The 26,529-nt window shown below is 40.3% G+C and overlaps 1 protein-coding gene across 2 annotated transcripts in view; it reads left to right on the top strand.

Moving 5' to 3' along the window:
* Window positions 1–26,529, top strand: part of MTCL3 (MTCL family member 3) — a 73,268-nt gene that overhangs the window by 41,271 nt on the left and 5,468 nt on the right. For both annotated transcript variants that reach the window (XM_066247963.1, XM_066247962.1), the window contains exons 6-7: window positions 8,471–9,646; window positions 11,085–11,393. In XM_066247963.1, coding sequence (XP_066104060.1) covers window positions 8,471–9,646; window positions 11,085–11,195 — 1,287 coding nt within the window. In that variant the 3' untranslated portion in view covers window positions 11,196–11,393. The remainder of the gene's footprint in view (window positions 1–8,470; window positions 9,647–11,084; window positions 11,394–26,529) is intronic.

Below are 26,529 nucleotides of genomic sequence, written 5' to 3'. Positions count from 1 at the left end.
AGAGAGGAACAAGTATTTACAGCTTATCAACCAGGCCTTCCCACTCAATCTCTGATTTGATGTTTTCAGCATTTCTATGTGGTACTTCTATGCCCAGTTCCAATGCAGCCTGTATTAATAATTAGACTACAGCACGAGGAGGCAAGGCACATTGACAGGCAGAGTTCTTAAACTCTTACCGTTGCATCCCTGGCTGGTTGGCTCAGTGGTAGAGCGTCGACCTGGCGTGTGGGGGACCCGGGTTCGATCCCCGGCCAGGGCACATAGGAGAAGCGCCCATTTGCTTCTCCACCCCCCCCCCTCCTTCCTCTCTGTCTCTCTCTTCCCCTCCTGCAGCCGAGGCTCCATTGGAACAAAGATGGCCCGGGCGCTGGGGATGGCTCCTTGGCCTCTGCCTCAGGCGCTAGAGTGGCTCTGGTCGCGGCAGAGCGATGCCCCGGAGGGGCAAAACATCGCCTCCTGGTGGGCAGAGCATCGCCCCTGGTGGGCGTGCCGGGTGGATCCCGGTGGGGCGCATGCGGGAGTCTGTCTGTCTGTCCCCGTTTCCAGCTTCAGAGAAATACAGAAAAAACAAAAACAAAAACTCTTACCCTTGCAGAAACTATCAGTCACTCTTTGAATCTTTTTTTTTATTAATTTTAATGCAGTGAAATTGATAAATCAGGGTACATATGTTCAGAGAAAACATCTCCAGATTATTTTGACATTTGATTATGTTGCATACCCCTCATCCAAAATCAAATTGTTTTCCATCACCTTCTATCTGGTTTTCTTTGTGCCCCTCCCCTCCCCCCACCCCCCCTTCCTCATCCCCTCCCCCCCACCCCAACTCCCCGTCACCATCACATTCTTTTTTTTTTTTTTTTCATTTTTCCAAAGCTGGAAATGGGGAGGCAGTCAGACAGACTCCCGCATGCGCCCGACCGGGATCCACCCGGCATGCCCACCAGGGGACGATGTTCTGCCCCTCTGGGGCATCGCTCTGTTGCATCCAGAGCCATCCTAGCGCCTGAGGCAGAGGCCACAGAGTCATCCTCAGCGCCCGGGCCATCTTTGCTCCAATGGAGCCCCGGCTGCAGGAGGGGAAGACAGAGACAGAGGAAGGAGAGGGAGAGGGGTGGAGAAGCAGATGGGCGCTTCTCCTGTGTGCCCTGGCCGGGAATCGAACCCGGGACTCCTGCACGCCAGGCCGATGCTCTACCACAGAGCCAACCGGCCAGGACCACCATCACATTCTTGTCCATGTCTCTGAATCTCATTTTTATGTCCCATCTATGTATGGATTTATATAGTTCTTAGTTTTTTCTGGTTTACTTATTTCACTCCGTATAATGTTATCAAGGTCCATCCATGTTATTGTAAATGATCCGATGTCATCATTTCAACTCTTTGAATCTTGAAAAGGTTCCTTCTTTAAAAAATAAAGTGATTATCATATCCATCATTCTCTTTCCTTCTAAAGACTGTTCCATGCAGTACATGTTTAAGTCTTAAAATGATTTTTATGTTTTCATTCTTTAGGCAGGAGAGCTTGTATATACACAAGTCAGGTATCTTTCTCCTTATATTTTCTTAACATAGCCCGTTCAGGTGTTTTTTTACTTCAGTTTGTGATTTTTGTCACATCCACTGTTGTTTGGTTAGATTCAAACGGTAGCATTATGCCATATATGTATATTTTTTAGTAGCAGATGAAGCCCTTGCCTTCCCATCAAGGACTTGTACCGTGCAGGTAGCCCAACCTAACTTCCTGATCTCACCTGCTCTTACTTCCCAACAAAGCCTAGCCCATGTAAAATCATGTGTAATATGTATATTGTTGGTCATATGTCAAACATTGTTTTTAACTCTTGGCTTACGTGACCTCTGGCTCTCAGTCCCCTCCCTCTGCAAACCTTTAACCATTTCCTATCTGTCTCCCTTGCTTTGCTTTTCCTCTTTCTTTGCCACCAGTAGCTTCAACCATCATGTCTGTATGTCTCATTCTCCTATCTCCCTCCTGACCTGAGCTCTCTGCAGGTCCAGTTGTGTAATCATTGTAATTTTGGACTGGAATCCACATACCTGTTGATAGATGTTGCCACCAAGTAGCCCTCCACTGATACACCTTCAAGATAGCATTTAATTTTTAAATTATTTTTTATTTGAATTTATTGGGATGACATTGGTTCGCAAAACCATATAAGTTTCAGGTGTACAACTCAATATAACACTATCTGTACACCACATCTTTGCCCTGCAATCTGAAGCAGTCTTTCTCAACCCCACCCCTCACACACACACTCTGCGCACCTCCACCTACCCCCAGCTCCCTTTCCCTCTGGTCATGCCACCTGTTGTCTGTGTGTATATGTTATGTGTATATGGTTTGGGGGCTATTCCCTTTACCTTCTGCCATCTAGTCCTTGCAGCCTTTTTTTCTCTAACAGCTGTTCTATCTGTTCCATGTATCCATGTCTCTATTTCTATTTTCTTCATCACTTTATGTGTTTGTTAGATTCTACATATAAGTGAATTCATATGGCATTTGTTTTTCTCTGACTGGCTTATTTCACTTAGCATAAGAATGTCCAGGTCACCTCCATACTGTCACCAAAGCTAAGGATTTCTTTATTATAGCTGTATAGTATTCCATTGTGTAAATGTGCCACAGCTTTTTTATCTACACATCTTTTATCTACAAATCTTGGCTACTATAATGCTGTAATAAACATGAGGGCACATATATTCTCTCAAACTAGTGTTTTGGGATTCTTAAGATAAATTCCTAGAAGTGGAATACATGGCTCATAAGGCAGTTACATTATTGTTTGAGGAAACTCCATAATGTTTTCAACAGTGGCTGCATGAGTCTGCCTTCCCATTAGCAGTGCATGAGGCTTCCCTTTTCTCCACATCCTCGCCAGCACTTGTTTGTTAATTTATTGATGATAACCATTCTGACAGACATGAGGTGATATCTCATCATGGTTTTAATTTTTATCCTCTGATGATTAGTTGCATTGAACATTTCTTTTCTTATGCCCATTGGCCATCTGTATGCCCTCTTTGGAGAAGTGTGTATACTGGTCCTTTGCACTTTTTTACCCAGATTGTTTGTCTTCCTGGGTTGAGTTTTAGAGGTTCTTTATAAATTTTAGATAGCCCGTTATCAGATGTATCAGCAAATACATTCTCTCGTTTAGTGGGTTATATTTTTATTTTGCTGATGGTTTCTTTTGCTGTGCAAAATTTTTTAGTTTGATGTAGTCCCATTTATATTTATTTTCCTGTTTTCTTTGTCCAAGTAGATATGTTGGCAAAAATATTGCTACAGGAGATGTCTGATATTTTACTTATTTCATGTTTTCTTTGAGGATTTTTATGGTTTTGTGACTTACATTTAAGTCTGTTATTCATTTTGAGCTTATTCTTATATATGGTATAAGTTGGTGGTCTAGTTTCATTTTTTTGTGTGTACCTGTTCAGTTTTCCCAACACCATTCATTGAAGAGACTTTCTTTACTCCAATGTGTGCTCCTGCCTTCTTTGTCAAATATTAAGTGACCATAAAAGTTTGGGTTTATTTCTGGGTTCTCTGTTCTATTCCATTCATCTCTATGCCTGTTCTTATGCCAGTACCAGGCTGTTTTGAGTCTAATGGCCTTGTAGTATAGTTTAATATCAGGTTGTGTGATACCTTCCACTTTGTTCTTTTTCTCAAGATTGCTGAGGCTATTCAAGTTCTTTCTAAGTTCTATATACATTTTTGGAAGATTTGTTCTAAGTTTTCTAAATATGCCGTTGGTATTTTTTTTCTGTATTTTTCCGAAGCTGGAAATGAGGAGGCAGTCAGACAGACTCCCGCATGCGCCCGACCGTGATCCATCCAGCATGCCCACCAGGGGGTGATACTCTGCCCATCTGGGGTATTGCTCTGTTGCAACCAGAGCCATTCTAGCACCTGAGGCAGAGGCCATGGAGCCATCCTCAGCGCCCAAGCCAGCTTTGCTCCAATGGAGCCTTGGCTGCGGGAGGGGAAGAGAGAAACTGAGAGGAAGGAAAGGGGGAGGGGTGGAGAAGCAGATGGGCGCTTCTCCTGTGTGCCCTGGCCGGGAATCAAACCCGGGACTCCTGCACGCCAGGCCGATGCTCTACCACTGAGCAAACCAGCCAGGGCCCATGCCATTGGTATTTTAATAAGAATTGTGTTGAATTTATAGATCGCTTTAGATAATATAGACATTTTAATGATGTTGATTCTTCCAATCCATGGACACAGTATATGTTTCCACTTATTTGTATCTTCCTTAATTTCTTTCTTCAAAATCTTATAATTTTTTTTAGTTCAAGTGTTTTACATCCTTGGTTAAATTTACTCTCAGTCATTTTATTCTTTTGAAGCAATTGTGAATAGAAATATCTTCTTAGTTTCTCTTTCTGATAGTTCATTATTGGTGTATAAAAATGCCACTGATTTCTGAATATTAATTTTGTATTCTACTACTTTCCTGAATTCATTTATTAAGTCCAGTAGTTTTTTTGTTGAAGTCTTTAGGGTTTTCTATGTATATCATCAGCAAGTAATGACAGTTTTACTTCCTCTTTTACAATTTGGATGCCTTTTATTTCTTTTTCCTGTCTGATTACTGTGGGTAGGACTTCCAATACTATATTGAATGAGAGTGGTGAAAGTGTACATACCTGTCTTGTCCCTAATCTTAAGGGAAACACTTGTAGTTTTTGCTTACTGAGTATGATGTTGGCTGTGGGTTTGTCTTATATAACCTTTATTACATTGATATATACTCTATTTCCAATTTGCTAAGAGTTTTTATCATAAACAGGTGCTGAATTTTATCAAATGTTTTTTCTGTGTCTATTGATATGATCATGTAATTTTTATCCTTCATTTTGTTTATGTGGTGTATAACGTTTATTGATTTTTGTGAATATTATACTGACCTTGCATCCTTGCAGTAAATCCTACTTGGTCATGGGGTGTGATAGTTGTAACATGTTGCTGGATCTGGTTTGCTAATATTTTGTTGAGGATTTTAGTATTTATGTTCATTAGGGATTTTGACCTATAGTTTTCTTTCTTTGCAGAGTCTTTTTTTTTTTCTTTCCTTAATAATTTTATTTTTTTAATGGGGTGACATCAATAAATCAGGATACATATATTCAAAAATCAACAAGTCCAGGTTATCTTGTCTTTCAATTATGTTGCATACCCATCACCCAAAGTCAGATTGTCCTCTCTCACCTTCTATCTAGTTTTCTTTGTGCCCCTCCCCCTCCCCTTTCCCTCTCCCTTTCCCCCCTCCCCCTGTAACCACCACACTCTTATCAATGTCTCTTAGTTTCACTTTTATGTCCCACCTACGTATAGAATAATGCAGTTCCTGTTTTTTTCTGATTTACTTATTTCACTTCGTATAATGTTATCAAGATCCCACCATTTTGCTGTAAATGATCCAATGTCATCATTTCTTATGGCTGAGTAGTATTCCATAGTGTATATGTGCCACATCTTCTTTATCCAGTCATCTATTGACGGGCTTTTTGGTTGTTTCCATGTCCTGGCCACTGTGAACAATGCTCTTTGCAGAGTCTTTATATGGTTTTGGAATTAAGATAAGGCATGCTTCGTAAAATGAGTTAGAAGTCTTCCCTCCTCTTGAATTCTTTGGATTAGTTTGAGATGGATGAGCATCATTTCTTCTTTGAATGTTTGGTAAATTTAACCTGTGAAGCCATCCGATTCAGTGCTTGTTTCTCGGGAGTTTTTTGATTACTGCTTCAATTTCATTAGCTGTAATCAATTTATTCAAGTTTTCTGATTTTTTCCAGAATCAGTTTTTAAGGATTGTATGTTTCTAGGAATTTATCCATTTCACCCACATTGTGTAATAATGACAGCATTTTAATATACCTAAACCCATGCTCTTCACAGAAAACCTGCTCCTCTTTGTACATTCTCTATCCATGTTAGTAGCAGCACAACCCAGCAAACAGCACAACCAAAAATCCACATATGAGTGAAATCATCATATGATATTTGTCTTTCTCTCTCTGACTTATTTCACTTAGGAGAATACAATCTAGTTCCATCTATGCTGTCACAAATGGTAAGATTTCATTCTTTTTTATGGCCAATAAACATTACATTTTATATATGCACCACAGCTTTTTTATCCTCTCATCTGTTGAGGGCATTTGGGTTGCTTCTATAGCTTGGCTATTATAAAACTTCTCTGCAGTGAACAAAGGGCTGCATACATTCTGTGGAATCTAATGAAAAATAAATGAACAAACAAAACAGAAAGAAACTCATAGATAGAACAAACTGATGGTTGCCAGAGAGGTCGGGAGTTTGTGGAGTGGGTAAAAAAGATGAAAGGATTGAGAAGTACAATTTGGTAGTTGCAAAGTAGTTATGGGGATGTAAAGTACAGCATAGGGAATATAATCAATAATATTGTAATAACTATGTACAGTGCCAGTTGGGTACTGGAAATATTAGGGAAAACACTTGTAAAGTATATGATTGTTTAACCACCATGTTGTACACCTGAAACTAATATGAAATAATACTAAATGTAAACTTCAATTGAAAAAATATTTTCATTGAATAAAAAGGGAAGAAACTAAATGCAAGAATATAAAAGATACCTAAACTCAAAATAGCAGGTTGTGTTCGATTCTTCTGCTGATGTGATATTTAACATTGAAAATGTCTTTGTTTTCATTATCACTGAATTAATTTGAGAGCTCCAGCACAGTGTCTCACAAGGCAGCTTCTCTCTTCCCTTGTGAAAGAGTCTCTCATCCATCTCTCTGTGACATCCCTTCTTATTCTTTTCTCTTACTGTGTTCCTGAATTCTCTGTTCTCTGTGCTTCTCTCCTTTCTTCTGAACTCCTTCTAGAGGAATGTGTACAAACCAACACATCTGTTTTATTACATCCATCTTCCTATTTTTTTTTCTCTTCTGCTTCTTTTGTATAATAACATGTACAGTGGAAAGAATATGAGTTTTGGAACTGGCCTGCCCGTAGATGTGCTGTGTCACTTGTGTTCTAACATGTTAGTGAAGCTCTCTGAGGCTCGGCTACCTTATGTGTAAAGTAGACATAGTATCACTGTCCTCACAGAGCTGATGTGAGGATGTAATGATTTAAGCAATGTGATGTTCAGGCTCGGCACACCCAGCAGCTCTTAGACCTATTTTCATTAGGAGGACAGCAGACCTGTGTCCTGCTCTCCATATCTTCCATCTCAAAAGCTCTGGACCATAGTAACTGAGCATCTCTTGTCAGAATCTCACTGTTCTTCTCACCTTCACCACCAGTGTTGCTACTTCTTTACCAGAATGCATCGCAAACACAGCTGAGTCAGTGCTGTGAAAAGAAGGTATTCTCATTCCGATTTTAAAAATGCGGAAAGCAACATCTATAGAAGTTACACGATTATCCCAAAGTGCATACTTAAAAGAGAATTTTAGGAACTATGCTATGGATATAATAATGTGCTTTTGTTAGCTCTCAGAGAAATAGTTGATTTCTACTTTTCTGTACTTTTTAGCTTAATGATTACGATTTGAATGTTGTCCTAGGGATGTGTGAGAGCTTCTGTCGGGCCTGCTCCGTCCTTCTTTCAGGCGGCAGAACCAACCTATCCACTTCAGATGATGCGAGTAAATTCCATTTTGAAGTGATTTGATGGGACACTTATCAGGTTCTCCTTGGATAGGCCATTGTAGTGTGAAACTCTCCTTACTTTCAAGGTCTCTAAGAACAATTCTACCTCAAATAAAGATGGAGATCAGTTTCTTTCTGTATGGTCGAGAGATCATGAGCTTGAGCTTCAGGGTTGGACAGAATTGAATTCAAATTTCACCTTTGTCCTTTTGCCCCTTATTACTTGTGCAGTCTTGAACAAGATAATGAACACTTTAAAACCATTTTAATATCTGTTCATAAGTTTACTCTGAACATTAAATTAGGTCATATCTGGAAAGAACTTTATAGACTCTGGCCGAGTCCATGATCAGTAAATGGCAGTGAGTACATATTAACTGCATGTTCCTTCCAGCGAATAGGTTTCATATTTATTACAGTCAGGGGAATTCAAACCATGTAAGAAACAAAACAAGCAAAATGAACGTAGTTTAAATTATAGCCAAATATTTGTGTGCAGTTACAACATATAACAATCCCTGAATAATGACTACGGTTTTCTTCTTTTTATATTCCTTTCTCATTTTATTGTCGGTATGTAATATTGTCTTAATCTTTTATTTGCCAAAGAATTTAAATGATTTGGAGAAAGTACTAAAGCATCGAGCTCTCTCTCTCTCTCTCTCTGCCTCTCGTTAAATCTTAATTACGACAAAAAAGAATAATCTGCGCAAGTGTGTCCCTTTTTGGTTGTTGTCTTGATTTACATAAAAGTGGTCTCCTGTCCCTTTTTCTCTTTTCCCAAATGAGGAGGACAACGAAGATCTGAAATGCCAGCTGCAGTTCGTGAAAGAAGAAGCTGCTTTGATGAGAAAGAAGATGGCCAAGATTGATAAAGAAAAGGACAGGTTTGAGCACGAGCTCCAGAAGTACCGATCTTTTTATGGGGATCTGGACAGCCCTTTGCCCAAAGGAGAAGCTGGGGGGCCTCCCAGCACCAGGGAGGCTGAGCTCAAGCTGCGGCTGAGGCTGGTGGAGGAAGAAGCCAACATCCTGGGCCGGAAAATCGTGGAACTGGAGGTAGAGAACAGAGGCCTAAAGGCGGAACTGGATGACCTGAGAGGCGACGACTTCAACGGCTCGGCCAACCCGCTCATGAGGGAGCAGAGCGAGTCCCTGTCCGAGCTGCGGCAGCACCTGCAGCTGGTGGAAGACGAGACGGAGCTGCTGCGGAGGAACGTGGCCGACCTGGAGGAGCAGAACAAGCGCATCACGGCGGAGCTCAACAAGTACAAGTACAAGTCCGGCGGCCACGACAGCGCGCGGCACCACGACAGCGCCAAGACCGAGGCCCTGCAGGAGGAGCTGAAGGCGGCGCGCCTGCAGATCAACGAGCTGAGCGGCAAGGTCATGCAGCTGCAGTACGAGAACCGCGTGCTCATGTCCAACATGCAGCGCTACGACCTGGCCTCGCACCTGGGCATCCGCGGCAGCCCCCGCGACAGCGACGCCGAGAGCGACGCGGGCAAGAAGGAGAGCGACGACGACTCGCGGCCGCCGCACCGCAAGCGCGAGGGGCCCGTGGGCGGTGAGAGCGACTCGGAGGAGGTGCGCAACATCCGCTGCCTGACGCCCACGCGCTCCTTCTACCCCGCGCCCGGGCCCTGGCCCAAGAGCTTCTCCGACCGGCAGCAGATGAAGGACATCCGCTCGGAGGCCGAGCGCCTGGGCAAGACCATCGACCGGCTCATCGCCGACACGAGCACCATCATCACCGAGGCGCGCATCTACGTGGCCAACGGGGACCTGTTCGGGCTGATGGACGACGAGGACGACGGCAGCCGCATCCGCGAGCACGAGCTGCTCTACCGCATCAACGCGCAGATGAAGGCCTTCCGCAAGGAGCTGCAGACGTTCATCGACCGCCTGGAGGTGCCCAAGTCCGCGGACGAGCGCGGAGCCGAGGAGCCCATATCCGTGAGTCAGGTACAGTTCTGCCTATTGCAAGCCGCGGCCATGGCGAGGCTGTTCCGCGGAGCTGCGCTCCCCGGCGGGGCGGCCCCGCGCACCGACCGCCGCGCCCTCCCTGCTGTAGGGAAGTCCGTGCTGGGAGCCTCCCTGGGCTTGGAAGCCCCTTAGCGCTCCTGTTCTTTCACACTGTCCTTCTTCAGACCTGAGGTTTCCATCAGATTTCATCCATTACTTGGTAACTGTTTCCCCTGGGCTATTTTTAAAGGGAAACCTTATCCCCCACTTTTATTGGAAAGCTTAATGGATTTTTAAGATTTATCATATTACTATTATTATCAGTTCACACTTTTAGTATTACTTAACTGATTCTAATGGATCCGAGCTGTAGGAAGATCCCTAATAGGAATCTTCAGTTGTTGATGTGCAATTTTCAAGCTAAAACTCAAATTGAGTTTAAAATAATTTTTTTTACAACTACTAAGATGATGCATAACTACTGGTAAAGGTAGAAACCAGCAAAGCAAAGAGATGACGATATTATGTCCAGAGCCCGACCAATAAATAAATAAATAAATAAATAGAAGCTGCTCCTTTTACCACAGGTGAAGTAAAATAATCATTAATTACTTCTAGAAAATACCACTGTCTGCTCTGTAGTGGAGAATCTCAGGACTGGGGAAGGAGTGTTATACTTTAACTGTAAGGCAACACTTATTCAGATAAATAGTAATAACTATTCCCGAACAGGGAAAACCAGCATTTTTCCTCCATCCTAATTTGTAGAGGCACACCCGATGAATTGGACTGAGCTGCTCTAGCCAGGTATGGTGGCCAAAGACCCATGCATTTTGTCAGTTAATCACCTAAGAGATAATTCCTAAAACAACAGGCAGCGCCACCACCGGCTGTGGCCAGCCTGATATCCTGTATCCATTGGAGAACCCGAAGAAGTGCAACAGCATGCATGGCTTTTAGACATTCAAGAGGTTTAAATTTAAAAATCAGTTTATAGACAAAAGCATGACTGACATTCGATGAACTGCCTGTTAGTCACCAGTAGAAAAATCGCAACCTTATTGCTTATTAATCTTGCATGTCGCTCTGCTTTGCTATGCAAAGAAAAATTGTCTTATGATAAAACTTGTTGAATTTTTTAAATGTTGAAGCTTATTTCTTTCTAGTTGGTGTATCCGATAATTGGTTTCTAGTTTTCTTGTTGCAACTTTTTCGATACTTTAAGCATGTTGTTTTTCGATTATACTCTTGGGGGAAAAGAGACAGGGAGAGAAGACACTGTGTATGATAATAGGCTTTTAGATTTAGTGAATAGAGACATAACGGAGGGTTATTTTATCTGAAGTTGAATTAAATGCCTAGATTAGTTGCTATAAGTATAAGTTTTTAAATTATTATTAATTAACTCTTCTCTTTGTCTTTGCATTTACCTTCCCAGATGTTCCAGCCTATCATTTTACTTATTCTCATTCTTGTATTATTTTCATCACTTTCTTACACAACAATATTTAAACTTGTCTTCCTTTTTACTCTGTTTTTTGTACTGTAAATCTCTCATCATTTGCCATTCATTGTAGTATTTTCAGTTTGTTTATTTTGTTCACCCTTCAAGACAAGAAGTAAAAGAAGTATCATTTCTGTAGTAACCGATGTTATAAAAACACTGAAGACTGCTTAATATCTTTATAAAGACCCCCTCTTACCACTACCAAATTTAATAAGAAGCCCAAGCACTAAAATATTTCAGGTAAGGAAGTAAGTGTGACTTTTTTTATAAATCATTTTAACTTTTACATCTCTTTTACATCTTGATTTGTACTCATCCAGAAATGGGCAGAATGACTGTAAAAATTGGCTAAATCTCTCAGTTGTTAGTACTTGACTATTACATTAATTCAAAAGCTGGACTTTCACAAGTTGGGTACATGTCCAAAATATATGTAGGTTTATAAACTATCTTTGCTAGATTACATCAGACTAACAAGATAATTCTGATATCCAATAAATGTCTATGAAAATTTTGGTGAATGAATGAAATATGACCTTCATAGAAATTAAGTAATTCGTTGTAATGTTGATGAAGTTCTGTTTAAAGAATTGTGTTTTGTAGCAGAACGAATTAGGCTTTGGGTTTATTGAGAAAATAATTATCCCCATCCTACTGCAATTGACCAGCTTTCAAGCAAACCAGAATTTCTGCCTTTATCTATTATACTGGGAGACATATGTTGCTAATCAAGTTTGTTGCCTGGAATCCTTTCTTCTATAATAGATTGTCGCACAGAACTGCTTCCAGAGCAGGAAATATGATAGAATTATAATATGTAAAATATCTGGAATAGGGAAAAATATAGTCATTCTCTAGAATTTTATTAAATCGCAATCCGCAGCCAGTAGTATAGTTCCAACAGGGATTGCTCACTAAACATAAACTTACTTTCTTGAACCTGAGCCCACTTCCCCTTCTATCTAAAGTGGCCTAGATAGGCTCCAGGTGCCCAGATGGCTGCATTAGTCCATCTTGTGGCAGTTTACCCAGTGGAAGGTGGAATGCACCAGTGCCACTGAAGATTCAGAATCACAGCAGTCACTGAAGTCACACAGTTGGAAACATTCTCACACTGGTTGGTGGATATGAAAATCTGTAGTATCTTATATCTCAGGATAAAGAATAAGATGTGGAAAATCTTTGTTTACTATAAAAGTTGGTACTGGTAAAAGACTTTTGTGACCTCAGGCCCCAGTGCCTCTACTTTCCTTTGAGTATTAATTTAAAAAATGAAAGAAAAAACACTTAACCAGGGGTCAGGAAACTATGGCTTGCGAGCCAGAAGCGGCTCTTTTGATGGCTGCATCTGGCTCGCAGACAAATCTTTAATAAAAAAATAATAACGTTAAAAATATAAAACAGTCTAATGTATTACAATCCATTCATTTCCTACCGCTCATGTTCATGGTTGCGGGTGGCTGGAGCCAATCACCATTGTCCTCCAGGACAACAACAAATTTTTATTGGATAATGCATAACGTACATGGGTTGTTGTATGGCTCTCACAGAATTACATTTTAAAATATGTGGCGTTCATGGCTCTCTCAGCCAAAAAGGTTCCCGACCCCTGCACTTAACAATAGTTGAAATTTTAGTTTAAAATAACTGCTTTTAATCTCCTTTTTTTCCCATTTGATTTTAATTTCATTTTGTTTTGGAGTCGAGGAAAGAACTGGAGTGAGGAGTGGTTAACCAACAGTTGGAATCTGTCACTATGTATACACTTCTGGCCTTCCATCTTGGACATTCAACAGGCTACACAGTACTTCATGACAGAAAGAAATGAAAAAAAAATACATAAGTGCTGTATTTATTCAATTAGTCAAGAATTTAATTTTAAAATAAGTTTATCTCAGGGAAAGCAACTAGTTTAAAAACCAAAATCTGTCTGTTAGATCCTTGATAAGTCTCCAGACCAGAGGAACTATTTTGGGGAGAGGAAGAAAAAGTTAATGTTTAAGGGCTGAAATTTAGCTGAAATATTTATTGCCTTTGAAACCAGATCCACCTGGCTAAGCAATGGTTCTCAGCTGCCTGCAGACATTTGGTAATATATAGAGGTGTTGTGAGTTGTCACATGACTGACAGGTTCTAATGGCATTTAAAGGAAAAGGGTCAGAATTTCAAATGATTGTCCTGTCCAAACTGCTAATATTGTCCCTGTAGACAAAGAGTATATGCAATCCAATTGCTCAGTTCAGAAGTATTATAGATATTCACTACCCTATGTGGCTTTAAGAAACTGGCTTTAGCATCTCAATTTGTGAGAGGCATCAAGAACTAAGTATCTAGATCAGAGGTTCTCAATCCTAGCTGCATATCTGAATTCTTGGGGTGTTTCTAGAATTAACATCCTGCCCCACATTAATTGAAATTCAATGTATAGATCCAGGCATTTATATTTTTAAAAATTCCTCAGAACTACTTCTTTAGATGTTTGAATTTTATCTATCTGTCTGTCTCTCTGTCTGTCTATCTATTGCCTATACCAAGGTTACAGTAAACTAGGATACTAGCTTTGTAGAATCCTTAGTTGTCTAGGTTTGAGTAGACCTTAAAATTCCAACCATTCAGTGAATGTCCAGACCCTCTCTAAAGCATTTCCGCCTTTGTTATACAGTCTATGCCATGATAAAGTAATTCCATTTCCACATTGATGACAGTGTCAGGAAACTCTCATTAATACAGGTTCTTGAAACCAACAAAATCAGAGAAGATAAACAGGAATAATATATGACAGAAAGGAGAACCCAGATGAAGAGAGTGTATATACAGGGTTATGCATGCATGCACATGGAGACACAGGCACATGTGTGCTGAATTAAAGCTACAAGGTGATCCTCTCACACACTTTAACAGTCCACCTCTCTGTCATTACGTCGTTATCTCTACCACAAAGCTTCTCTTGTTTATCAAATAAAGGATATGGTACCCCACAAATCCACCTGGAATAATAAATGCCAACTTACTCTACCCTTCAAACCAAGGTAAAGAGCATATGCAAGAGATGAAAGCATGGAGCAAATAAATGGAGTGTGGGTCCTTTGTATAATTAATAAACTTTTTGAAGTATCTGCTATGTTCAGTGTAGAGAAAAGTAACATTCAGTATCTGCTCTTTTGGAGTCTTCAGTTATTTGATGGAACAAGACAAACATGTATACAGCTAAATCATTTTTTTTTTTATTCAGTGAGAGGAGGGGAGGCAGAGACAGACTCCTGCAGGTACCCCACCAGAATCCACTGGGCAAGCTCATTAGAGGGTGATGCTCTGCCCATCTGGGGCATTGCTCTGTTGCACAGCAACCTAGCTCTTTTTAGCACCTGAGCCAGAAGCCATGGAGCCATCCTTAGTGCCCGGGCTCAACTCACTCTGATCTACCCATGGCTGCAGTAGGGGAAGAGAGTGAAAGAGAGAGAAGCAAGAGGGGGAGGTGTGGAGAAGCAGATGGGTGCTTCTTCTGTATGCTCTGACAGGGAATCAAACAGGAACATCCACACGCCAGGCCAACGCTGGACAACTGAGCCAACCAGCCAGGACTTTAAACAGCTAATTCTAACATGTACTCTATTAAATTGAGAAAAAAGGCTTGTGATTGTAATGTATTGTTTATTTAACTCCTGATAGCATGCTAGATTTTTCTAAAAGCGACAATAACAAAACACATACACAGTAAAATTCTTAGGCAATCTGGGGTTGAATGATAGCATAAATATATGTAGGGGTGAGCCTATACCTCACTGGTATCTTGTGACCTGTATTAGAAAGGATTGACTAACCCAAGAAAGTCTGGGCTAACTGGAACACCAACCTCATCTTCAGCTCTCTTCTGAGGAATTCAGGTTATCCTGGCAACAGGTGTATTTATATTATTTATGAACTCTTAAAACACTTATTTTTTTCTAGAAGAATTTTATAAGAATCTTAGACTCCATCTAGGCCCTTATATGGAAGCCCAGAAGATGTTGGGGTGGGGAAACAAGACTCACTTGGCTGCTGCTCACAAATTCAGAGGGGATGGAAGTCACTCTGACAGCTCCTCTGAAGTTAGGGCGGTGACTTCACTGTGTAGTTAAAGCCCAGGGTAGCCCTTTCCAGCTCTGCTCTATGCACTGCGTAGTTGGTTTGCCTGTGTGTACGCACACTCTTTTACCGCACTGTGGCATACAATGAGTGGTGCATTCAGTGTCAGGGAATTCAGACCTGTCTTTATCTTAGAGGACTGCTGGGGGCTAGTAATTGGGAGGTGGTCTCAGCAGTCGGCCAGCAGGGATGAAGTGACCTTGTCCTTTGCCTTATTCTCCATGGAACTTCAGACTGTTCTATAAACACCCAGAATCTTGGATGCATCTCTTTCTTGCACCGCAGGGTATAGGCATGAGAAGAGAAGTTAACAAAGACGGTGCCCAGGAACTCATAAAGAATTTACGGTATCTTCTCCTGTCCCCTTTGATCCAGTGACTGGTATTATCTTGATTGTATTCAATATAAAGCTAAAACGGGAACACCTAGGCTTCCTTGTTCATCAAAAGAAAAAAAGTCCCCCAATTATGGAGGCAAAGAATCTTTTCCTATTTGCACCTTTGAAACTGCTATTTAAAAAAAAATCTTGCTGAAAGTAAATTCAAACAAACCAAAGTTATTGTAGAAAATTTTCTTGCATGCACAGTCTTGAGTGTACGAAAGAGTAGAGTGCCTTTCGTAATTTGGCCTAATTTAAGAAAAAGAAATCAGTTGACTATTTTTAAGCATAACTAACTCAGACTCGTAAAGCAAAGGGAAATTCAGTGCTGAGCCTGGAATGTGTCTCGGCCTGCGCTCCCCAACCCTCACTTCAGTGGGATACGGTTGTTGAATCAGTTGTTGAATCAACTGCCGGGGAAGTGTAAAACGTCAGTTCGCCAGCTCAGCCTTAACTTCAGACATCCACGTGGGGTTTGGAGCTATATTCTTACATAACTGCGGTTCACTGTCACCTGGTACAGTCACGCCTTGGGTCAGACAGCCTAACCAAATGGAAGGACTGAAGAGAAAAGTGGTGGAGGATAATATCAGAAAGTGAGACAAGTTGACTGTATTAAACTACGAACTGGGATTTGGTATAGTTCAGAAACTGTATTTGTGAAGGCACTACTGCTTAAACCCCCGTGTAAACCAGGTAGAGCTAATGAAAACTAGTTTTGATTCTGTCTGTAAGTTTGATTTAGCTTTGAGGAAATGAAGCGATTGCATACTCATTTTGATGAAGCTAAGATTTCCTGAGGTCTTGGTATTATTCTCAATATTCTGCTTGTAAAATTTAGCAGGAAACTTGTACAGAGTAAGAAACCTTTATGGGCATGGCAAGAAAAACTTTGTAGTGACTATATTAAATGTGGTAACATTTTAAATGCTTTTGAACAGTGTTTCTGTGTATTGATCATTTGGGAGAGGAGGCAATGGTAGCTATTTTAAATGTCCGTTCAGCAAGTATGTGCGAAATCATAGAATCTCTAAAGGTCCCTTTCCATGTAGCTTAATAAATTTTGGTGCACACCTTCTCTGCTTAAAGACTCAGTCACTCTATTCAGTTGCATTTTTTTTAACATTATTATTTTTTTAATCTTATTTTTATTAATTTTAATGCAGTGACATTGATAAATCAGGATACATATGTTCAGAGAAAACATCTCCAGATTATTTTGACATTTGGTTATGTTGCATACCCCTCACCCAAAGTCAAATTGTCTTCCATCACCTTCTATCTGGTTTTCTTTGTGCCCCTTCCCTCCCCCACCCCCTCTCTCTCCTTCCTTGCCTCCACCCCACCCCCCACCCCCTGTTACTATCACATTTTTGTCCATGTCTCTGAGTCTCATTTTTATGTCCCATCTATTTATGGGTTCATATAGTTATTAGTTTTTTTCTGATTTACTTATTTCACTTCGTATAATGTTATCAAGGCCCATCCATGTTATTGTAAATGATCCGATGTCATCATTTCTTATGGCTGAGTAGTATTCCATAGTATATATGTTCCAAAGCTTTTTAATCCACTCGTCCTCTGATGGATACTTGGGCTGTTTCCAGATCTTTGCTATTGTGAACAATGCTGCCATAAACATGGGGGTGCATTTCTTCTTTTCAAACAGTGCTATGATGTTCTTGGGGTATATTCCTAACAGTGGGATAGCTGGGTCAAAAGGCAATTCGATTTTTAATTTCTTAAGGAATCTCCATACTGTTTTCCACAGAGGCTGCACCAGTCTGCATTTCCACCAGCAGTGCAGGAGGGTTCCCTTTTCTCCACATCCTCGCCAGCCAGCACTTATTCTGTGTTGTTTTGTTGATGAGCACCATTCTGACTGGTGTGAGGTGATATCTCATTGTGGTTTTAATTTGCATTTCTCTAATGATTTAGTGATGTTGAGCATTTTTTCATATGCCTATTGGCCATCTGTATGTCCTCTTTTGCAGTTTTAAAATACCTTGTGGCAGTCCTGATGAAGCTGGGGGTGACTATTAAAACACTTCTAGGAACAGCTTTCAAGAAGAGTACTTATAACCTCAGCTGACCAGAGAATAGGAGCAGCAAATGTAACGCTCACCTCTTGAAAATGAGAAACCAGAAATCTCTACCTTTCACTGTCTACTGTTCAGCCAGGCTGTGTTGTCCTAAAGAGCCTCATCATATGTCTCAGATGTTCATTATTTAACAAGCGTAAAGTTATTGACATTACCTGGTTATCTAGTTTCATTGTTATCAATTATGTATTTTTTAGTTTATAGTTGTATGAGTTCTCATACCTATTTTTCAAAATAGGTTACCATCAAAATCCAACATCTGAGAATAAAATTGCATGATTTTATAAATTCATAAAATATATTATGATATCAGTTATTGATATTTCCTGGTTATTCAGTTTCATTTTCACAATTATAAAAGGTTTTTTAGTTCATAGCTGTATGAGTTTTCCTATAGTTATTTTTCAAAATAGGTACCATCAAAACCCAACATCTGAAAATAAAACTGCATTATTTATAAATTTATGATCTAAGAATATATAATCAGTGATTTCTAGCAACTATTTAGCCTTTTCAAAAATATTCATGTAACTTTATTGACTTGTTTATTAGAATGCTTTTTTGACTGTTGTTAAAATCAAAATTCCTGTTTAGGATATCCCAAGCCCAGTTTATATTATCATTTGTCTTTTCTTTTGATTATTTTTTTTTAATTTTGAGCACATTTTTAGATATATTAAATAATTAAAAAGTTTTTATCTGAGACCAAAATATATATTAAATAGTGATTTGGAGGACCGCACAATTGAAACACTAGAACCTTTCCGAAAAGCTTACAGTACTGACACATTTCACAAAATGGGAAAACAGCCAATAGTATTCAGGAACGGTGCGGCTGGTTCAGGAGCGTTAGTAAACTGCGCACTCCGGTGATGAAACTCTGAGGATGATTGATTCTGAAAAGGTTGCTCTATACGTTTATTTTCTGTAGTCTCTTCTGCATGCTATGAATTGAGCTGTTTATATAATTTATGTTAACAAATAACCTACGGAAGTAATTTTCAAAAGCTGGCAAACAACATTTGTACCTTTCTGAAGTTATCCAACGAAATGCACCGTTAAAGTCTGCAAGTCAGCTCTTCGAATCTGTGTCGAAAGTATTTGCATTGATCTAGGCATTTGAAAATTTAGAGCATGTGAGGGCGAGAGAGAAACTCACTCATTTGCCCACTTGCCTCAAATGGCTTAGTAAAGAAGAACTGAAGAACTTTAAAAAATACTTTATAGAGTCATTTCTTAAAGTCAGAATGCTCAGTTCAGTTCCTTATTTAGAACTCTTTTCTTTTTTTTGTTTTTCATGAACATGTACAATTTTTACACAATCTGTGTTATTCCTTCTGTATCATTAACTCCTGGACAGATAAAGGAGAGTTAGGATTTTAAAATAGAATGTTTTTATGTGCCCGCCTCGATCAGTCATTTAGAACTTCAGAAGGAGAGTTTGCCGCAAGTTAGCAAAATTCATTTATTCTAGATTTTAAGCGACTCCTAGGAATCTGAGCTTCTTTGCCTGAAAGGAAGTATGTATCTGCGAGGTACCAGGGCCACTGCACGGAAGGGGTCACATTACTTTATTTGCTTTGACTCCTTATGTGGAAAAAGCCACAGTGAAGCAGCCAGGGGAGATAACTGAAAAAAGAGGGTGAGCGTCCCCAGATTTGGACCTCATAGATCTTGAGGTGAGAAGGCTTCCAGGAGAAGAAATTCGTGTCTCTGGCTACACTCCTCACTTCAAAGGAAATGTAATTGATTTGTAAGTAGCCATCTTAAGTGTTAATACTTGTAGAGAGATTAATTCAAAATACCAGGGTAGATTCAAAATAGTTGGATAAGGAAGAATGAAGTTAGAGGAGTATTATTGTTCAGAATATTTTGATGGCAACACCACCACCGAAAGAAAATAGTGCAAGGGCCAAGATGGCCGTGAAGATCCTGTGTTTGCAGTCTCGCCTGGACCTACAAAGAGCCCTTGTGGTGCAGAATGGGCCTGGCTGGCTCTGTAGTCTTCTGATGAGAGTGGGCCCCGGGGACACTGAAGTGTGACTGTGAGCCTCCCCTCTGTACCCACGTGTCCAGATCTTCAACCTGAGCCTTCTCACACCGTATTGCCCAGTGAGCCCTCAAACTCCAGCACCCACTCGTGTGGTTCCTCAGTCTGACCTTCCCTCCCTCTCGCCAATCCATGCACTATGAGTGAAGCATGTTCTTTTCCTGAGCTCCAGTGAAGCTTACCGATACTGGCTTGTTCCTTCCAGTCCTTTCTGTGTGCTACATGTTCTTTCCTGTGGCAGTGTTTCCCCTTTCCTCTGTCAATGTCATTTTGTAAGACAGTCACTGAATATAGAATGCTGGCATCTAATAGTGATAATTCTAACATTTCTAGTAGAGATACAGGTGGGCTAGCAACTCCTTGGAGGTGGAGAGTGAGGGAGAATAGGGGTTGATCCCGTATCCTCCAATTTATATACTCACTAAATGACCTCTCTTAGCCCCGCTTTGCTGCCAGAACTTCCTGAGACAAGTGACTCAGGGTGGCCCTCTGGTGGTGGACAGGCATTTCCAAGGCTTTTTTCTAGACTTAAGAGGTAGCCGAAGAACAGTCCCTTCATTATTTACATGTTGTTGTCAACATCGTCAACATCCCCCAAGAATCTGGAAATAATATAATGAGATGCTAAAAACAAATTTGAGCACTCATTAGAAAAACTATAGTTTTAAATAGCTCATATTTCTAAAATGTTTTTTTCAGAATACATAGTAGTTCTTAAAAAGAACATAGTTATGAAACTTTCTTTTGAATATTTCTGTCATCTGGAAATTCCTGTACATAACCCCATGCTGTGTGCTTGGCTAAAAAAGACTGTTGACATGTCACCAGCCCTCAGGGTAAGACAGAGAGCCAGGGCCCTATGATTTTAGGGGAAAACATCCACACTGGGAAAATAACAAAATTAGCTGAAAAACAGCATTCTAAATATGTAACTTCCATGGATAATAAGTACTCTCACAATTTTATAACCCAAACCAGAGTCTTATGAGTATCAAAACTATACTATTTATAACACAGAGTTTAACTTTTGCCTTTCTAGGATTCAAATAGCATAGGGCTACATTTGGCAGTATCAGGTATGGAACTTTATAAAAACTAAGAAACCCAGTTCTCACCACTGGATGGTCTCATTCAGAAAGTCTAGGGGAAAGTTACAGCTTTAGTTATTTTTAAAAGTAACTCTGAGTGATTGTAGCATGCAGCAAAAGTTGAGAGTAACAGTAAACTAGTAACAGTAAACTATGGTCGCTGTGGTGGAGTGCTATGCAGAACACTGGGACAGGCTTCTCCACATTGGTTTATGAGTCTACACAGGATGTTGGTAGTCATGCTACAGATCATATTTCAGGGGTCTTCAGAATTAGCCAGGCTTGTTGGGGACAAAGACTTGTCTTCTTCCAATCCTCAGGGTCTGATACAACACCTGGCACACAGTTGGTGCTTATGGATATTTGTTCAATGAAATGTTATTTGGAGTGCCCAATACCTTTCCCTAAGAGTGGAAAATAATTTAAGATTGAAGACAGTTCTAAACACCTGAGATCGGGAATCCTAAAGTACTTTGAAATTGCAAGGGACCAACATTATTCTAGAAGGAAGAATTATTTACAATATGTCAACTATGCCAGAGCAGGTGGTGGTACAGTGGTTAGAGCGTTGGACTGGGATGCAGAGGACCCAGGTTTGAGACCTTGAGGTTGCCGGCTTGAGCGCTGGCTCATCCAGCTTGAGCACGAGGTCATTGGCTTGAGTGTGGGATCATAGACATGACTCCATGGTCGCTTGCTTGAGCCAAAGGTTTCTGGCTTGAGCAAGGGGTCACTCACTCTGCTGTAGACCCCAGTCAAGGCACATAACAGAAAGCAATCAATGAACAATCAACGAACAACTAAGATGCTGCAATGAAGAATTGATGCTTCTCATCTCTCTCTCTTCCTGTCTGTCTCTGACTCTCTCTGTCTCTGTCAAAAAACAAATGTCACCTATAATAACCTCTTAGTTTTAATATGCATAAAATTAGCCCAGTTTTTCAAAGGCATCACTTTTACAACTTTTTCTATCTCCTTGCTAGTGAAAATAGAAATATGATACCCCTTTCACAACTAAATGTTTCAAGAGTGAAGGATAAAGGGACTAAAAACTACACAAGAAGTCAGAAGCCACCCATTCTCATACCCAAGCCAGAGTTGTTATAGCATAAAGAAATTAAATGAATAAATGCTTTGTGATGTTCCAAGATCATCCCTCAAACAAAAACCTGTGAATTAAGTGTGCAGTGGCACGCTAAAGACACAGTTGGTATGTTTATACCCAGATTTTTTCCAACCACTATGTTAAAATCCTTTTGTTTTAGAATTTTGATCTAGGATTTATAGTATATGAGGGTAACAAGCCTCTTCTGATAAATAGTCATCAAGATAAATGCTATGTGACTCCTGTGTTACACTTGGAAGTTGGACTTTCGTCTTCCTCGTTTAGACTTAGAAGAAAGCTGAATTTAAAATTTGACAAACCAGGAATCAACCTCTTATACCCAAAACACTTATCCCAGGCTCTGTTGCCTTCCCTTGAATACCTTGGAATTTTAAACTTCAAGGCACTCCACCAGGAATGAGAAGACCTGGATTCTATTCCTGGCACTGTTAGTAAGTGGCTCTGTGACCTTGAGCAAGTGATTCAACATCAGGGGCTCTTTCCTCAGCTGTAAAATGAGAAGGTTGGCTAGATGATTTCAGAGGTCTTTCTGGCTGTAAAATCTGTAAGTCTGGAAACACCTGCTGGTGACATTTATGCACTCAGTATTCCTTTCTCACCCTTTTCAAAACGTTTTAGTTTGTGGCTTACTTTCACTAGTCATATAAACATTTTCAAATCCTTTCCAGGATTTTATTTGTTTCTTGACAGCAGCTGGTATTTCTGCATTTACAGTACTTTACATTAAGTATTATATGCACTTCTTTACGTATTTGTAATATGTTGAAATGGGATGTGTGTCATAAGATGTGATTTTTCCAAATTCTCTGAATTAAAAGAGCTATAATTTGTATCAGTTTTCTATTTGAAAGTTTAAATATTTAAATGGTTTAAAAGTGGCTCAATTGGTTTGAGCGTGGCCCCAGCACTGAGAGTAGCTGGGTTGGTCTGAGTGCATTAGCCTCAGGCGCTGAGGATAGCTCAGTTGATTTTTTTTTTTAAATAAATTTTTATTAATGGTAATAGGATGACATTAATAAATCAGGGTACATATATTCAAAGAAAACATGTCTAGGTTATTTTGTCATTAAATTATGTTGCGTACCCCTCGCCCAAAGTCAGATTGTCCTCCGCCACCCTCTATCTAGTTCTCTGTGCCCCTCCCCCTCCCCCTAACTCTCTCCCTCCCTCCCTCCCTCCCATGTCCTCCCTCCCCCCACCCCTGGTAACCACCACACTCTTGTCCATGTCTCTTAGCTCAGTTGATTTTAATATCAGTTCCAGACGGGGGATGTCAGGTGGATCCCAGTCAAGGTGAATGTGAGAGTCTGTCTCATTATCTCCCCTCCTCTCACTTAAAAAAAAGAAATAGCCTGAACTATACAACAAATTGCATTTGTCCCAAAAGATTTTTAACCGTTTGGACTCTGGCTTTAAAATGTCAGCCACTTCAAGATGTCTAAAATATCACTACACCAGCATCATCCATTTTTTAAATTTTATTTTATTGAATTTATTGGGAAGACGTTGGTTTGCAAAACCATGCGGGGTATAAGTGTACAGCTCAACAAACCACTATCTGCCCGCCACATCAAGCACCCTTTGCCCCTAGCATAATGCCTGTTTCTGTCTCCATTTTCCACCTCCCCTGAGCCCCCACCCCCTCCCCTCTTGCCATCACCACCCTGTTGTCTGTGTCTCTGTCTCTGTGTTATGTATGTATGTTTTTTAGCTAATCTCTTCAGTCTTTCTTCCAGTCTCCCTGACCCCGCAACTTTTCATCTCTGACAGCTGTCAGTCTTTTACATTCGATAACTTTATGTACATAGCAGCAATAACTTTTCCTTAAAACAGAGCTTTTTTAAAGTACTTAGTGGAAAGTTTCAAAAAACCTGTGCTGAGTACAGTGGTACCTTAAGATACGAACAGACCAACATACGAATTTTTTTTAAGATACGAGCTGCGACTCGGTCTGTATTTTTGTTCGATATCCAAGCGAAATTCCAAGATACAAGTCGTGATTTGATTAGCTGCCGCTAGTTGGCGTGTTGGCGCACGGGTCCAGTATAGGCAGTTTGATATACGAGTTGACTGACTGACGAGTTCGGTTACAGAACGAATTAAATTCGTATCTCAAGGTACCACTGTATTTATTGAGTTTGGTTGCTGTTATCTAATTGTGTTACTTTGTTTCTTTTAAGTATGAAATATAGATGGAAATTTTAACTAATGCATATGAAAGTTAAAACAGAAAAGGTTGGTAAATAGTATAGGGAGTGGTGGTGCCTGACCAAGCAGTGGTGCAGTGGGTAGAGCATTGGCCTGGGATGCAGGGGATGCAGGTTTGAACCCCCAAGGTCTCCAGCTTAAGTGCGGGCTCATCTGGCTTGAGCATGGGATTACTGACTTGAATGTGGGATCATAGACATGACCTCATGGTCACTAGTTTGAGCCCAAGGTCACTGGCTTGAGCAAGGGGGCCACTGGCTTGGCTGTAGTTCCCAGGTCAAGGCACATATGAGAAAGCAATCAATGAGAAACTAAGGTGCTACAATGAAGAATTGTTGCTTCTCATCTCTCTCCCTCCCTGTTTGTCCATATCTGTCCCTCTCTTTATCTCTCTGACTAAAAAAAAGAAAGAAAGCAGAGGAAGTAGGAGTGGTGGACTTGGTGGGAAATTCTTGTCAAAGTCTTTTCTTTGTTTTTGTTTTTTTTATATAATTCAAGGTCAGCTTACAATAACAAGAAGCAAATGAAGCACCTGCAATTAATAATTATTAGTACATCCATGATAAAAGACATTGACATAGGTAGTACTGAGTGATAGTGTAACAATATAGCCCAACATAATTTCTCTTATAAGTTAAACACATTATCTGAAGTTCTGATGGAATTCGGAAACCAGTCTTATTTTGATTTACAAAGGACACTTGGAAATGAAGAGGTGTGGAGTGGGTAAGGGGAAACAATATTACTAAACAACTCTTTATAGATGCTTTTGAGCACCTCCCCCCTACCCCCAAGATCTTCCTCCTGTCCTCATAAGGATGAAGGCAGAAGTGAGCTAACATTTCTTGTATGTCTGGTCCTATAAGTTACCTCTCATACTTTTACAACAACCTCATGAAGTAAATATAACTACCTCTTTATGGAAGAAGCTGAAATTCCAAGTTCACACAGATAAGTGATGGAGATAGAATTGAAACCAAGATCTCTGTGACAAAATTTTAGAATCTCTAGTTGGAGAAACTAGTTCCAAGCCCCACTCTTCTACATGAGCATACTTCTGTGAGTCTAGGCAAGACACCTTGCCTCTTTGAGCCATGGTTTTATCAGTGAGATTGGGTTAATAGTGTCTACTGACTGACACTATTATGCTATGAGGGTGACCTAAAAGAAAGGTACAAAGTACTTAGCACAGAGATTTGCAGAGAGCTGTCTCTCCTTGTGTAATCCCTATTGTAACTCTTCTTCTTGTTCTTGCTTTAGAGAATATGGTACCTGGATTTCAGGTATACCAACACAGAGTATAATTTCAGTCAATTGTCCTACATATGCTAAAGTCCTACTATGAGCAGATCACTATTAATAAAACTTTTAGTTCCCCATGCGATACTTATCTGGAAGCAGACAAAAACAATGCGAAAGTGAACAACTTGAGGATAAAACCATATTATTCAAACTGTTATCTAGCTTATTTGCTGAATTAGACACCAAATTGCTTTAGACACTTTTTTTTTTTAAGTCAGTGAAACCAAACGAGCACACATATGTACAAGTTCTCACACAACCTGGAAATGCTGGGGAAACAAAGTTTCCCTAGCATTTCTAAGATAGATCCATTTGTCACGGTTTAGGCACCTTCTCCAAATACTTGGGCTGCAGCACACAGCAAATGAAAACAAGCATGTGGGTCTCTCATTGGCTTTAATCCTCTCGTCATAAGCATCATGCTTTCCCATATGCTGTATTTCGTTGTAGCAGAAAGACATCACTGTAGCTGGAGACACAGGCAGCAAGCTGTCATAGAATCACGGGGAGCTGTGAAGTTGGTCTTTAAATATGTCCCACTTCTACTTTATTTTAAAATAGAAATTTGATACATTTTCACAGATCTTTTAAGATTTTATATATAATCATTACCACAACATGTTCTGCCACATTCAGGCACCAACCTCTAAAAACACTGAAAAGCGCATCCTGGTGCTAGCCAAAGAGAGGGGAAAGAGAGAGGGATGCAAGGAGATAACCCTTGCCTGTAAAAAAGGAATTCACTTTTCCAAGTAAAAGAATTCTAAAATCGGCCATTGTCATTGTATGATATTACCACCAGCTCTTTTGGCAAGTTTGAAAATACTGAGCTCCATTATAAAAGCTAAAAATGTCCTGGACCTGGAGTTGTTTACCAGAGTGAAGGAGCCTGCTCTAAAGTTACAAAGCTCTGGTTGGAAGGGGTGGCTTGAAGGCCGCCTCCAAGTATCTGACGTCACAGTAGTCTCGGCTGCTGCAGTGACACAGAGCTGAGCA

Source organism: Saccopteryx bilineata, chromosome 12 (assembly GCF_036850765.1).
Source record: "Saccopteryx bilineata isolate mSacBil1 chromosome 12, mSacBil1_pri_phased_curated, whole genome shotgun sequence".
Lineage (NCBI taxonomy): Eukaryota > Metazoa > Chordata > Mammalia > Chiroptera > Emballonuridae > Saccopteryx > Saccopteryx bilineata.
The sequence above is the reverse complement of the archived record's forward strand: the minus strand, read 5'-3'. Positions and strand labels throughout refer to the sequence as shown.